Here is a 13,607-nt window from a genome sequence, read left to right as displayed (position 1 = left end):
ACAGTACAGGGAGGGACTAATGTCTACTGTTACACAGGGAGGGACTAATGTCTACTGTTACACAGGGAGGGACTAATGTCTACTTGGGTGTTACAGGGAGGGAGTAATGTCTACTGTTACACAGGGAGGGACTAATGTCTACTGTTACACAGCACAGGGAGGGACTAATGTCTACTTGGGTGTTACAGGGAGGGACTAATGTCTACTGTTACACAGGGAGGGACTAATGTCTACTGTTACACAGCACAGGGAGGGACTAATGTCTACTGTTACACAGGGAGGGACTAATGTCTACTGTTACACAGCACAGGGAGGGACTAATGTCTACTGTTACACAGCACAGGGAGGGACTAATGTCTACTGTTACACAGGGAGGGACTAATGTCTACTGTTACACAGTACAGGGAGGGACTAATGTCTACTGTTACACAGGGAGGGACTAATAGCTACTGTTACACAGGGAGGGACTAATGTCTACTGTTACACAGCACAGGGAGGGACTAATGTCTACTGTTATACAGGGAGGGACTAATGTCTACTGTTACACAGTACAGGGACTAATGTCTACTGGTACACAGTACAGGGGGGGACTAATGTCTACTGTTACACAGGGAGGGACTAATGGCTACTGGTACACAGTACAGGGAGGGACTAATGTCTACTGTTACACAGGGAGGGACTAATGTCTACTGTTACACAGGGAGGGACTAATGTCTACTGTTACACAGTACAGGGAGGGACTAATGTCTACTGTTACACAGCACAGGGAGGGACTAATGTCTACTTGGGTGTTACAGGGAGGGACTAATGTCTACTGTTACACAGCACAGGGAGGGACTAATGTCTACTTGGGTGTTACAGGGAGGGACTAATGTCTACTGTTACACAGGGAGGGACTAATGTCTACTGTTACACAGCACAGGGAGGGACTAATGTCTACTGTTACACAGGGAGGGACTAATGTCTACTGTTACACAGCACAGGGAGGGACTAATGTCTACTGTTACACAGCACAGGGAGGGACTAATGTCTACTGTTACACAGGGAGGGACTAATGTCTACTGTTACACAGTACAGGGAGGGACTAATGTCTACTGTTACACAGGGAGGGACTAATGGCTACTGTTACACAGGGAGGGACTAATGTCTACTGTTACACAGCACAGGGAGGGACTAATGTCTACTGTTATACAGGGAGGGACTAATGTCTACTGTTACACAGTACAGGGACTAATGTCTACTGGTACACAGTACAGGGGGGGACTAATGTCTACTGTTACACAGGGAGGGACTAATGGCTACTGGTACACAGTACAGGGAGGGACTAATGTCTACTGTTACACAGGGAGGGACTAATGTCTACTGTTACACAGGGAGGGACTAATGTCTACTGTTACACAGGGAGGGACTAATGTCTACTGTTACACAGTACAGGGAGGGACTAATGTCTACTGTTACACAGGGAGGGACTAATGGCTACTGTTACACAGGGAGGGACTAATGTCTACTGTTACACAGCACAGGGAGGGACTAATGTCTACTGTTATACAGGGAGGGACTAATGTCTACTGTTACACAGTACAGGGACTAATGTCTACTGGTACACAGTACAGGGGGGGACTAATGTCTACTGTTACACAGGGAGGGACTAATGGCTACTGGTACACAGTACAGGGAGGGACTAATGTCTACTGTTACACAGGGAGGGACTAATGTCTACTGTTACACAGGGAGGGACTAATGTCTACTGTTACACAGGGAGGGACTAATGTCTACTGTTACACAGGGAGGGACTAATGTCTACTGTACACAGGGAGGGACTAATGTCTACTGTTACACAGGGAGGGACTAATGTCTACTGTTACACAGGGAGGGACTAATGTCTACTGTTACACAGGGAGGGACTAATGTCTACTGTTACACAGTACAGGGAGGGGCTAATGTCTACTGTTACACAGTACAGGGAGGGACTAGTGTCTACTGTTACACAGTACAGGGAGGGACTAATGTCTACTGTTACACAAGGAGGGACTACTGTCTACTGTTACACAGGGAGGGACTAATGTCTACTGTTACACAGTACAGGGAGGGACTAATGTCTACTGTTACACAGGGAGGGACTAATGTCTACTGTTACACAGGGAGGGACTAATGTCTACTTTTACACAGTACAGGGAGGGACTAATGTTTACTGTTACACAGTACAGGGAGGGACTAATGTCTACTGGTACACAGGGAGGGACTAATGTCTACTGTTACACAGGGAGGGACTAATGTCTACTGTTACACAGGGAGGGACTAATGTCTACTGTTACACAGTACAGGGAGGGGCTAATGTCTACTGTTACACAGTACAGGGAGGGACTAGTGTCTACTGTTACACAGTACAGGGAGGGACTAATGTCTACTGTTACACAAGGAGGGACTACTGTCTACTGTTACACAGGGAGGGACTAATGTCTACTGTTACACAGTACAGGGAGGGACTAATGTCTACTGTTACACAGGGAGGGACTAATGTCTACTGTTACACAGGGAGGGACTAATGTCTACTGTTACACAGTACAGGGAGGGACTAATGTTTACTGTTACACAGTACAGGGAGGGACTAATGTCTACTGGTACACAGGGAGGGACTAATGTCTACTGTTACACAGGGAGGGACTAATGTCTACTGTTACACAGGGAGGGACTAATGTCTACTGTTACACAGGGAGGGACTAATGTCTACTGTTACACAGCACAGGGAGGGACTAATGTCTACTGTTTACACAGGGAGGGACTAATGTCTACTGTTACACAGGGAGGGACTAATGTCTACTTGGGTGTTACAGGGAGGGAGTAATGTCTACTGTTACACAGGGAGGGACTAATGTCTACTGTTACACAGTACAGGGAGGGACTAATGTCTACTGTTACACAGTACAGGGAGGGACTAATGTCTACTGTTACACAGTACAGGGAGGGACTAATGTCTACTGTTACACAGGGAGGGACTAATGTCTACTGTTACACAGGGAGGGACTAATGTCTACTTGGGTGTTACAGGGAGGGAGTAATGTCTACTGTTACACAGGGAGGGACTAATGTCTACTGTTACACAGCACAGGGAGGGACTAATGTCTACTTGGGTGTTACAGGGAGGGACTAATGTCTACTGTTACACAGGGAGGGACTAATGTCTACTGTTACACAGCACAGGGAGGGACTAATGTCTACTGTTACACAGCACAGGGAGGGACTAATGTCTACTGTTACACAGGGAGGGACTAATGTCTACTGTTACACAGTACAGGGAGGGACTAATGTCTACTGTTACACAGGGAGGGACTAATGGCTACTGTTACACAGGGAGGGACTAATGTCTACTGTTACACAGCACAGGGAGGGACTAATGTCTACTGTTATACAGGGAGGGACTAATGTCTACTGTTACACAGTACAGGGACTAATGTCTACTGGTACACAGTACAGGGGGGGACTAATGTCTACTGTTACACAGGGAGGGACTAATGGCTACTGGTACACAGTACAGGGAGGGACTAATGTCTACTGTTACACAGGGAGGGACTAATGTCTACTGTTACACAGGGAGGGACTAATGTCTACTGTTACACAGGGAGGGACTAATGTCTACTGTTACACAGCACAGGGAGGGACTAATGTCTACTTGGGTGTTACAGGGAGGGACTAATGTCTACTGTTACACAGGGAGGGACTAATGTCTACTGTTACACAGCACAGGGAGGGACTAATGTCTACTGTTACACAGGGAGGGACTAATGTCTACTGTTACACAGCACAGGGAGGGACTAATGTCTACTGTTACACAGCACAGGGAGGGACTAATGTCTACTGTTACACAGGGAGGGACTAATGTCTACTGTTACACAGTACAGGGAGGGACTAATATCTACTGTTACACAGGGAGGGACTAATGGCTACTGTTACACAGGGAGGGACTAATGTCTACTGTTACACAGCACAGGGAGGGACTAATGTCTACTGTTATACAGGGAGGGACTAATGTCTACTGTTACACAGTACAGGGACTAATGTCTACTGGTACACAGTACAGGGGGGGACTAATGTCTACTGTTACACAGGGAGGGACTAATGGCTACTGGTACACAGTACAGGGAGGGACTAATGTCTACTGTTACACAGGGAGGGACTAATGTCTACTGTTACACAGGGAGGGACTAATGTCTACTGTTACACAGGGAGGGACTAATGTCTACTGTTACACAGGGAGGGACTAATGTCTACTGTACACAGGGAGGGACTAATGTCTACTGTTACACAGGGAGGGACTAATGTTTACTGTACACAGGGAGGGACTAATGTCTACTGTTACACAGGGAGGGACTAATGTCTACTGTTACACAGGGAGGGACTAATATCTACTGTTACACAGGGAGGGACTAATGTCTACTGTTACACAGTACAGGGAGGGGCTAATGTCTACTGTTACACAGTACAGGGAGGGACTAGTGTCTACTGTTACACAGTACAGGGAGGGACTAATGTCTACTGTTACACAAGGAGGGACTACTGTCTACTGTTACACAGGGAGGGACTAATGTCTACTGTTACACAGTACAGGGAGGGACTAATGTCTACTGTTACACAGGGAGGGACTAATGTCTACTGTTACACAGGGAGGGACTAATGTCTACTGTTACACAGTACAGGGAGGGACTAATGTTTACTGTTACACAGTACAGGGAGGGACTAATGTCTACTGGTACACAGGGAGGGACTAATGTCTACTGTTACACAGGGAGGGACTAATGTCTACTGTTACACAGGGAGGGACTAATGTCTACTGTTACACAGTACAGGGAGGGGCTAATGTCTACTGTTACACAGTACAGGGAGGGACTAGTGTCTACTGTTACACAGTACAGGGAGGGACTAATGTCTACTGTTACACAAGGAGGGACTACTGTCTACTGTTACACAGGGAGGGACTAATGTCTACTGTTACACAGTACAGGGAGGGACTAATGTCTACTGTTACACAGGGAGGGACTAATGTCTACTGTTACACAGTACAGGGAGGGACTAATGTTTACTGTTACACAGTACAGGGAGGGACTAATGTCTACTGGTACACAGGGAGGGACTAATGTCTACTGTTACACAGGGAGGGACTAATGTCTACTGTTACACAGGGAGGGACTAATGTCTACTGTTACACAGGGAGGGACTAATGTCTACTGTTACACAGCACAGGGAGGGACTAATGTCTACTGTTTACACAGGGAGGGACTAATGTCTACTGTTACACAGGGAGGGACTAATGTCTACTGTTACACAGTACAGGGAGGGACTAATGTCTACTGTTACACAGTACAGGGAGGGACTAATGTCTACTGTTACACAGTACAGGGAGGGACTAATGTCTACTGTTACACAGGGAGGGACTAATGTCTACTGTTACACAGGGAGGGACTAATGTCTACTTGGGTGTTACAGGGAGGGAGTAATGTCTACTGTTACACAGGGAGGGACTAATGTCTACTGTTACACAGCACAGGGAGGGACTAATGTCTACTTGGGTGTTACAGGGAGGGACTAATGTCTACTGTTACACAGGGAGGGACTAATGTCTACTGTTACACAGCACAGGGAGGGACTAATGTCTACCTTTACACAGGGAGGGACTAATGTCTACTGTTACACAGCACAGGGAGGGACTAATGTCTACTGTTACACAGCACAGGGAGGGACTAATGTCTACTGTTACACAGGGAGGGACTAATGTCTACTGTTACACAGTACAGGGAGGGACTAATGTCTACTGTTACACAGGGAGGGACTAATGGCTACTGTTACACAGGGAGGGACTAATGTCTACTGTTACACAGCACAGGGAGGGACTAATGTCTACTGTTATACAGGGAGGGACTAATGTCTACTGTTACACAGTACAGGGACTAATGTCTACTGGTACACAGTACAGGGGGGGACTAATGTCTACTGTTACACAGGGAGGGACTAATGGCTACTGGTACACAGTACAGGGAGGGACTAATGTCTACTGTTACACAGGGAGGGACTAATGTCTACTGTTACACAGGGAGGGACTAATGTCTACTGTTACACAGTACAGGGAGGGACTAATGTCTACTGTTACACAGCACAGGGAGGGACTAATGTCTACTTGGGTGTTACAGGGAGGGACTAATGTCTACTGTTACACAGCACAGGGAGGGACTAATGTCTACTTGGGTGTTACAGGGAGGGACTAATGTCTACTGTTACACAGGGAGGGACTAATGTCTACTGTTACACAGCACAGGGAGGGACTAATGTCTACTGTTACACAGGGAGGGACTAATGTCTACTGTTACACAGCACAGGGAGGGACTAATGTCTACTGTTACACAGCACAGGGAGGGACTAATGTCTACTGTTACACAGGGAGGGACTAATGTCTACTGTTACACAGTACAGGGAGGGACTAATGTCTACTGTTACACAGGGAGGGACTAATGGCTACTGTTACACAGGGAGGGACTAATGTCTACTGTTACACAGCACAGGGAGGGACTAATGTCTACTGTTATACAGGGAGGGACTAATGTCTACTGTTACACAGTACAGGGACTAATGTCTACTGGTACACAGTACAGGGGGGGACTAATGTCTACTGTTACACAGGGAGGGACTAATGGCTACTGGTACACAGTACAGGGAGGGACTAATGTCTACTGTTACACAGGGAGGGACTAATGTCTACTGTTACACAGGGAGGGACTAATGTCTACTGTTACACAGGGAGGGACTAATGTCTACTGTACACAGGGAGGGACTAATGTCTACTGTTACACAGGGAGGGACTAATGTCTACTGTTACACAGGGAGGGACTAATGTCTACTGTTACACAGGGAGGGATTAATGTCTACTGTTACACAGTACAGGGAGGGGCTAATGTCTACTGTTACACAGTACAGGGAGGGACTAGTGTCTACTGTTACACAGTACAGGGAGGGACTAATGTCTACTGTTACACAAGGAGGGACTACTGTCTACTGTTACACAGGGAGGGACTAATGTCTACTGTTACACAGTACAGGGAGGGACTAATGTCTACTGTTACACAGGGAGGGACTAATGTCTACTGTTACACAGGGAGGGACTAATGTCTACTGTTACACAGTACAGGGAGGGACTAATGTTTACTGTTACACAGTACAGGGAGGGACTAATGTCTACTGGTACACAGGGAGGGACTAATGTCTACTGTTACACAGGGAGGGACTAATGTCTACTGTTACACAGGGAGGGACTAATGTCTACTGTTACACAGTACAGGGAGGGGCTAATGTCTACTGTTACACAGTACAGGGAGGGACTAGTGTCTACTGTTACACAGTACAGGGAGGGACTAATGTCTACTGTTACACAAGGAGGGACTACTGTCTACTGTTACACAGGGAGGGACTAATGTCTACTGTTACACAGTACAGGGAGGGACTAATGTCTACTGTTACACAGGGAGGGACTAATGTCTACTGTTACACAGGGAGGGACTAATGTCTACTGTTACACAGTACAGGGAGGGACTAATGTTTACTGTTACACAGTACAGGGAGGGACTAATGTCTACTGGTACACAGGGAGGGACTAATGTCTACTGTTACACAGGGAGGGACTAATGTCTACTGTTACACAGGGAGGGACTAATGTCTACTGTTACACAGTACAGGGAGGGGCTAATGTCTACTGTTACACAGTACAGGGAGGGACTAGTGTCTACTGTTACACAGTACAGGGAGGGACTAATGTCTACTGTTACACAAGGAGGGACTACTGTCTACTGTTACACAGGGAGGGACTAATGTCTACTGTTACACAGTACAGGGAGGGACTAATGTCTACTGTTACACAGGGAGGGACTAATGTCTACTGTTACACAGGGAGGGACTAATGTCTACTGTTACACAGTACAGGGAGGGACTAATGTTTACTGTTACACAGTACAGGGAGGGACCAATGTCTACTGGTACACAGGGAGGGACTAATGTCTACTGTTACACAGGGAGGGACTAATGTCTACTGTTACACAGGGAGGGACTAATGTCTACTGTTACACAGGGAGGGACTAATGTCTACTGTTACACAGCACAGGGAGGGACTAATGTCTACTGTTTACACAGGGAGGGACTAATGTCTACTGTTACACAGGGAGGGACTAATGTCTACTGTTACACAGTACAGGGAGGGACTAATGTCTACTGTTACACAGGGAGGGACTAATGTCTACTGTTACACAGGGAGGGACTAATGTCTACTGTTACACAGGGAGGGACTAATGTCTACTGTTACACAGTACAGGGAGGGACTAATATCTACTGTTACACAGTACAGGGAGGGACTAGTGTCTACTGTTACACAGTACAGGGAGGGACTAATGCCTACTGGTACACAGGGAGGGACTAATGTCTACTGGTACACAGTATAGGGAGGGACTAATGTCTACTGTTGCACAGTACAGGGAGGGGCTAATGTCTACAGGTACACAGGGAGGGACTAATGTCTACTGTTACACAGTACAGGGAGGGACTAATGTCTACTGGTACACAGTACAGGGAGGGACTAATGTCTACTGTTACACAGTACAGGGAGGGACTAATGTCTTCTGTTACACAGGGAGGGACTAATGTCTACTGTTACACAGTACAGGGAGGGACTAATGTCTACTTGGATGATACAGGGAGGGACTAATGTCTATTTGGATGATACAGGGAGGGACTAATGTCTACTGTTACACAGGGAGGGACTAATGTCTACTGTTACACAGGGAGGGACTAATGTCTACTTGGGTGATACAGGGAGGGACTAATGTCTACTTGGGTGATACAGGGAGGGACTAATGTCTACTTGGGTGATACAGGGAGGGACTAATGTCTACTTGGGTGATACAGGGAGGGACTAATGTCTACTTGGGGGATATGCTCTCATTTAGGGAGCTTCTGTAATATGTGATGCCATATTCTTGCAAAATACACCTGGTGAAATTGGACATACATACCCAGCCATCACCTCTCTCAAGAAAAAGTCTCAATCAATAATAATCTATAAGCTCTTGACTATGCCTTTGTTCTCGTCTCCAGGGTCCCACTCAAAGGGTGGTGACTGGTCCCACGGTGGGCAGTCTGGCTGTAGTGCCAGGTGGAGCACGCAACAACCTGTACCTGGTACCACCACTGTCTGAAGAAGACATGGCAGCAGGTGGTCATACACACACCACTATCACTGTCATTATCACAGTCACATTATCACTATCACAACCACAATGACATTATCACAGCCGCATTATCACTATCACAACCACAATGCAATTATCACATCCGCATTATCACTATCATTATCACAGCCACACTGTCATTATCACAACTGCACTGTCATTATCACAGCCACATTATCACTATCATTATCACAGCCACACTGTAATTATCACAAGTGCACTGTCATTATCACAGCCACACTGTAATTATCACAAGTGCACTGTCATTATCACAGCCACACTGTCATTATCACAACTGCACTGTCATTATCACAGCCACATTATCACTATCATTATCACAGCCACACTGTCATTATCACAAGTGCACTGTCATTATCACAGCCACACTGTCATTATCACAACAGCAATGCCATTATCACAGCCGCATTATCACTATCATTATCACAGACCCAATGTCATTATCACAGCCACATTATCACTATCATTATCGGAGCCGCAATGTCATTATCGCAGCCACATTATCACTATCATTATCACAACCACAATGGCATTATCGCAGCCGCATTATCGCTATCATTATCACAGCCACAATGGCATTATCGCAGCCGCATTATCACTATCATTATCACAGCCACAATGGCATTATCGCAGCCGCATTATCGCTATCATTATCGGAGCCACACTGTCATTATCACAGCCACATTATCACTATCATTATCACAGCCACACTATCACTATGACAACCACACTGTCACTATCACATCCACACTATCACTATCACAACCACAATGTCATTATCACAGCCGCATTATCACTATCACAACCACAATGTCATTATCACAGCCACATTATCAGTATCATTATCACAACCACACTGTCATTATCACAGCCACATTATCACTATCATTATCACAGCCACATGTCATTATCACAGCCACATTACCACTATCATTATCACAGCCACACTGTCATTAATACAACCACAATGTCATTATCACAGCCGCATTATCACTATCATTATCACAGCCACAATGTCATTATCACAGCCACACTGTCATTATCATTATTGCAGACACACTATCACTATCATTATCACATCCGCATGATCATTATCACAGACACACCATCATTATCACATCCACATGATCACTATCTTAACCACACTATCACGTTCATTATCGTAACCTCATTATCACTATAATAACATCACTATCACTATTATTACCGTAACATCATTATCACTGCCATTATCATAACTGCATGATCATTGCGGTAACCACATGACCACTATCATTATTCTAGCCAGTCACTGATGGTACCGTCAGCTGTACTGATTGAGGTCTTGTTTGTCGTTCTATCCTATTGCCTGTTTGCTGTGGTGTTGCAGGCATTGCCAGTCTACTGGAGAAGGGTCTAAGCTCCTCAGCTACAGATCTGTTCTGGACTCCTGTCCGACCCACGCCGGCTCCGTTACACCGTCGAGAAGAGAGCTGCTCCTCCAAGATGGGTCAGTTCTTCGTTATTATTTTACTTTATATATTTTTTTTCCCATTTTATAACAGACGCTCTTACCCAGAGGGACTTGCAGTAGTGAGAGTACAGACGTTTCATATGTTCTTTTCCCTCGTCCTGGTCCCCCCCCCCCCCTCATCCCGTGGGAATCAAACCCACAACCCCCTGGGGCGTCCCATGCAGGAGCCATGCTCTAAACAACTGAGTCACACTGGACCATTAGAGACACACTTAAAAACGTCCCGGAGTAGAGTTGATCTAGAATCAGTTTTGCCCTTTAGATTGTAACGAATACAGGCCAGGGTATTCATACTGCTCTGTGGGCTCGACAGCAGCCAATAGCCAGGGTATTCCTCCTGCTCTGTGGGCTCGACAGCAGCCAATAGCCAGGGTATTCATACTGCTCTGTGGGCTCCACAGCAGCCAATAGCCAGGGTATTCATACTGCTCTGTGGGCTCGACAGCAGCCAATAGCCAGGGTATTCATACTGCTCTGTGGGCTCGACAGCAGCCAATAGCCAGGGTATTCATACTGCTCTGTGGGCTCCACAGCAGCCAATAGCCAGGGTATTCATACTGCTCTGTGGGCTCGACAGCAGCCAATAGCCAGGGTATTCATACTGCTCTGTGGGCTGGACAGCAGCCAATAGCCAGGGTATTCATACTGCTCTGTGGGCTCCACAGCAGCCAATAGCCAGGGTATTCATACTGCTCTGTGGGCTCCACAGCAGCCAATAGCCAGGGTATTCATACTGCTCTGTGGGCTCGACAGCAGCCAATAGCCAGGGTATTCATACTGCTCTGTGGGCTCAACAGCAGCCAATAGCCAGGGTATTCATACTGCTCTGTGGGCTGGACAGCAGCCAATAGCCAGGGTATTCATACTGCTCTGTGGGCTCGACAGCAGCCAATAGCCAGGGTATTCATACTGCTCTGTGGGCTCAACAGCAGCCAATAGCCAGGGTATTCATACTGCTCTGTGGGCTGGACAGCAGCCAATAGCCAGGGTATTCATACTGCTCTGTGGGCTCCACAGCAGCCAATAGCCAGGGTATTCATACTGCTCTGTGGGCTCAACAGCAGCCAATAGCCAGGGTATTCATACTGCTCTGTGGGCTGGACAGCAGCCAATATCCAGGGAGAGAGAGAGAGAGAGAGCGAGAGAGAGAGAGAGAGAGAGAGAGAGAGAGAGAGACAGAGAGAGAGAGACAGAGAGAGAGAGACAGAGAGAGAGAGACAGAGAGACAGAGAGAGAGAGAGAGAGAGAGAGAGAAAGATAGAGAGAGAGAGAGAGAGAGAGAGAGAGAGAGAGAGAGAGAGAGAGAGTTTGCAGGTAGCTTGTAGTTCTGAAGAATGTTTTATTTGTAATGGTTATGATAGGTGGATGTTGTACCTCCTTTATAATCCTTATCTACTGGGTAAGAGGGTCTGCTACATGACAAACATGTATTTATTTAAAAGAATTTAAAGAAAATATTGTCCCCTTAGCTCTGCCAGAGAAGACATCGCGGGGTCAGAAGGAATTGATCTGGGGCAAGGATCCTGGCCCCTCCCACGGTCACGGCCTAGAACACTCCTCCACCTGGACCATCCAAACCCCGCCCACCTCCGCCAGCTCCAAGAGCTCCGAACACAGGCACATGACCCAGGGAGCCGCCCGGCTTGCACCCCTCAACCCCCAGGTTGGTACCTCCTGTCTCACCCCTCAAACCCCAGGTTGGTACCTCCTGTCTCACCCCTCAACCCCCAGGTCGGTACCTCCTGTCTCGCCCCTCAACCCCCAGGTTGGTACCTCCTGTCTCACCCCTCAACCCCGAGGTTGGTACCTCCTGTCTCACCCCTCAACCCCCAGGTAGGTACCTCCTGTCTCACCCCTCAACCCCCAGGTAGGTACCTCCTGTCTCACCCCTCAACCCCCAGGTTGGTACCTCCTGTCTCACCCCTCAACCCCCAGGTTGGTACCTCCTGTCTCACCCCTCAACCCCCAGGTTGGTACCTCCTGTCTCACCCTCAACCCCCAGGTTGGTACCTCCTGTCTCACCCCTCAACCCCCAGGTCGGTACCTCCTGTCTCACCCCTCAACCCCCAGGTTGGAACCTCCTGTCTCACCCCTCAACCCCCAGGTAACTAGCTTGGACCTCGTCTCTTGTGACTACGGTTGCAAATTTCTACTTGTCACCAGAGCTAGTAAAGAAACTGTCCTTTTAGGAGACCTAGGCGAGATTGGCTTCCACCTCGCAGCAAAACATTTTAGTGGCCTCGCTCTTGACGGTGGAGAGAGAATTGACATTTTTTAAGTTAATTTCCTTCAGTTTTGTAACGGGCGTTGAGAAAATATTTCCGTTTTAAAAGCAGTTTTTCTGCAATTCTGCGATGGGGCGGAGATATATTTTTTTGCAGTTTTACAGCAAGTTTCCTGCAGTTCAGTTTTACAGCAAGTTTCCCGCAGTTCAGTTTTACAGCAAGTTTCCCGCAGTGCAGTTTTACAGCAAGTTTCCCGCAGTTCAGTTTTACAGCAAGTTTCCTGCAGTTCAGTTTTACAGCAAGTTTCCTGCAGTTCAGTTTTACAGCAAGTTTCCCGCAGTTCAGTTTTACAGCAAGTTTCCCGCAGTTCAGTTTTATAGCAAGTTTCCCGCAGTTCAGTTTTACAGCAAGTTTCCCGCAGTTCAGTTTTACAGCAAGTTTCCCGCAGTTCAGTTTTACAGCAAGTTTCCCGCAGTTCAGTTTTATAGCAAGTTTCCCGCAGTTCAGTTTTATAGCAAGTTTCCCGCAGTTCAGTTTTACAGCAAGTTTCCCGCAGTTCAGTTTTACAGCAAGTTTCCTGCAGTGCAGTTT

General features: G+C 47.1%; 1 protein-coding gene across 1 annotated transcript in view; it reads left to right on the top strand.

Annotated features, from left to right (window-relative positions):
- The window catches only part of iqch (IQ motif containing H), an 82,749-nt gene that overhangs the window by 23,801 nt on the left and 45,341 nt on the right, over positions 1–13,607 (top strand). Inside the window, exons 6-8 of the mRNA XM_055910525.1 lie at positions 9,127–9,244; positions 10,648–10,767; positions 12,261–12,454. Of these exons, the coding sequence (XP_055766500.1) occupies positions 9,127–9,244; positions 10,648–10,767; positions 12,261–12,454 (432 nt within the window). The remainder of the gene's footprint in view (positions 1–9,126; positions 9,245–10,647; positions 10,768–12,260; positions 12,455–13,607) is intronic.

This window comes from Salvelinus fontinalis, unplaced genomic scaffold (assembly GCF_029448725.1).
Source record: "Salvelinus fontinalis isolate EN_2023a unplaced genomic scaffold, ASM2944872v1 scaffold_0015, whole genome shotgun sequence".
Taxonomy (NCBI): Eukaryota; Metazoa; Chordata; class Actinopteri; order Salmoniformes; family Salmonidae; genus Salvelinus; species Salvelinus fontinalis.
Note: the sequence above shows the minus strand (reverse complement) of the source record. Positions and strands in the feature narration are given on the sequence as shown.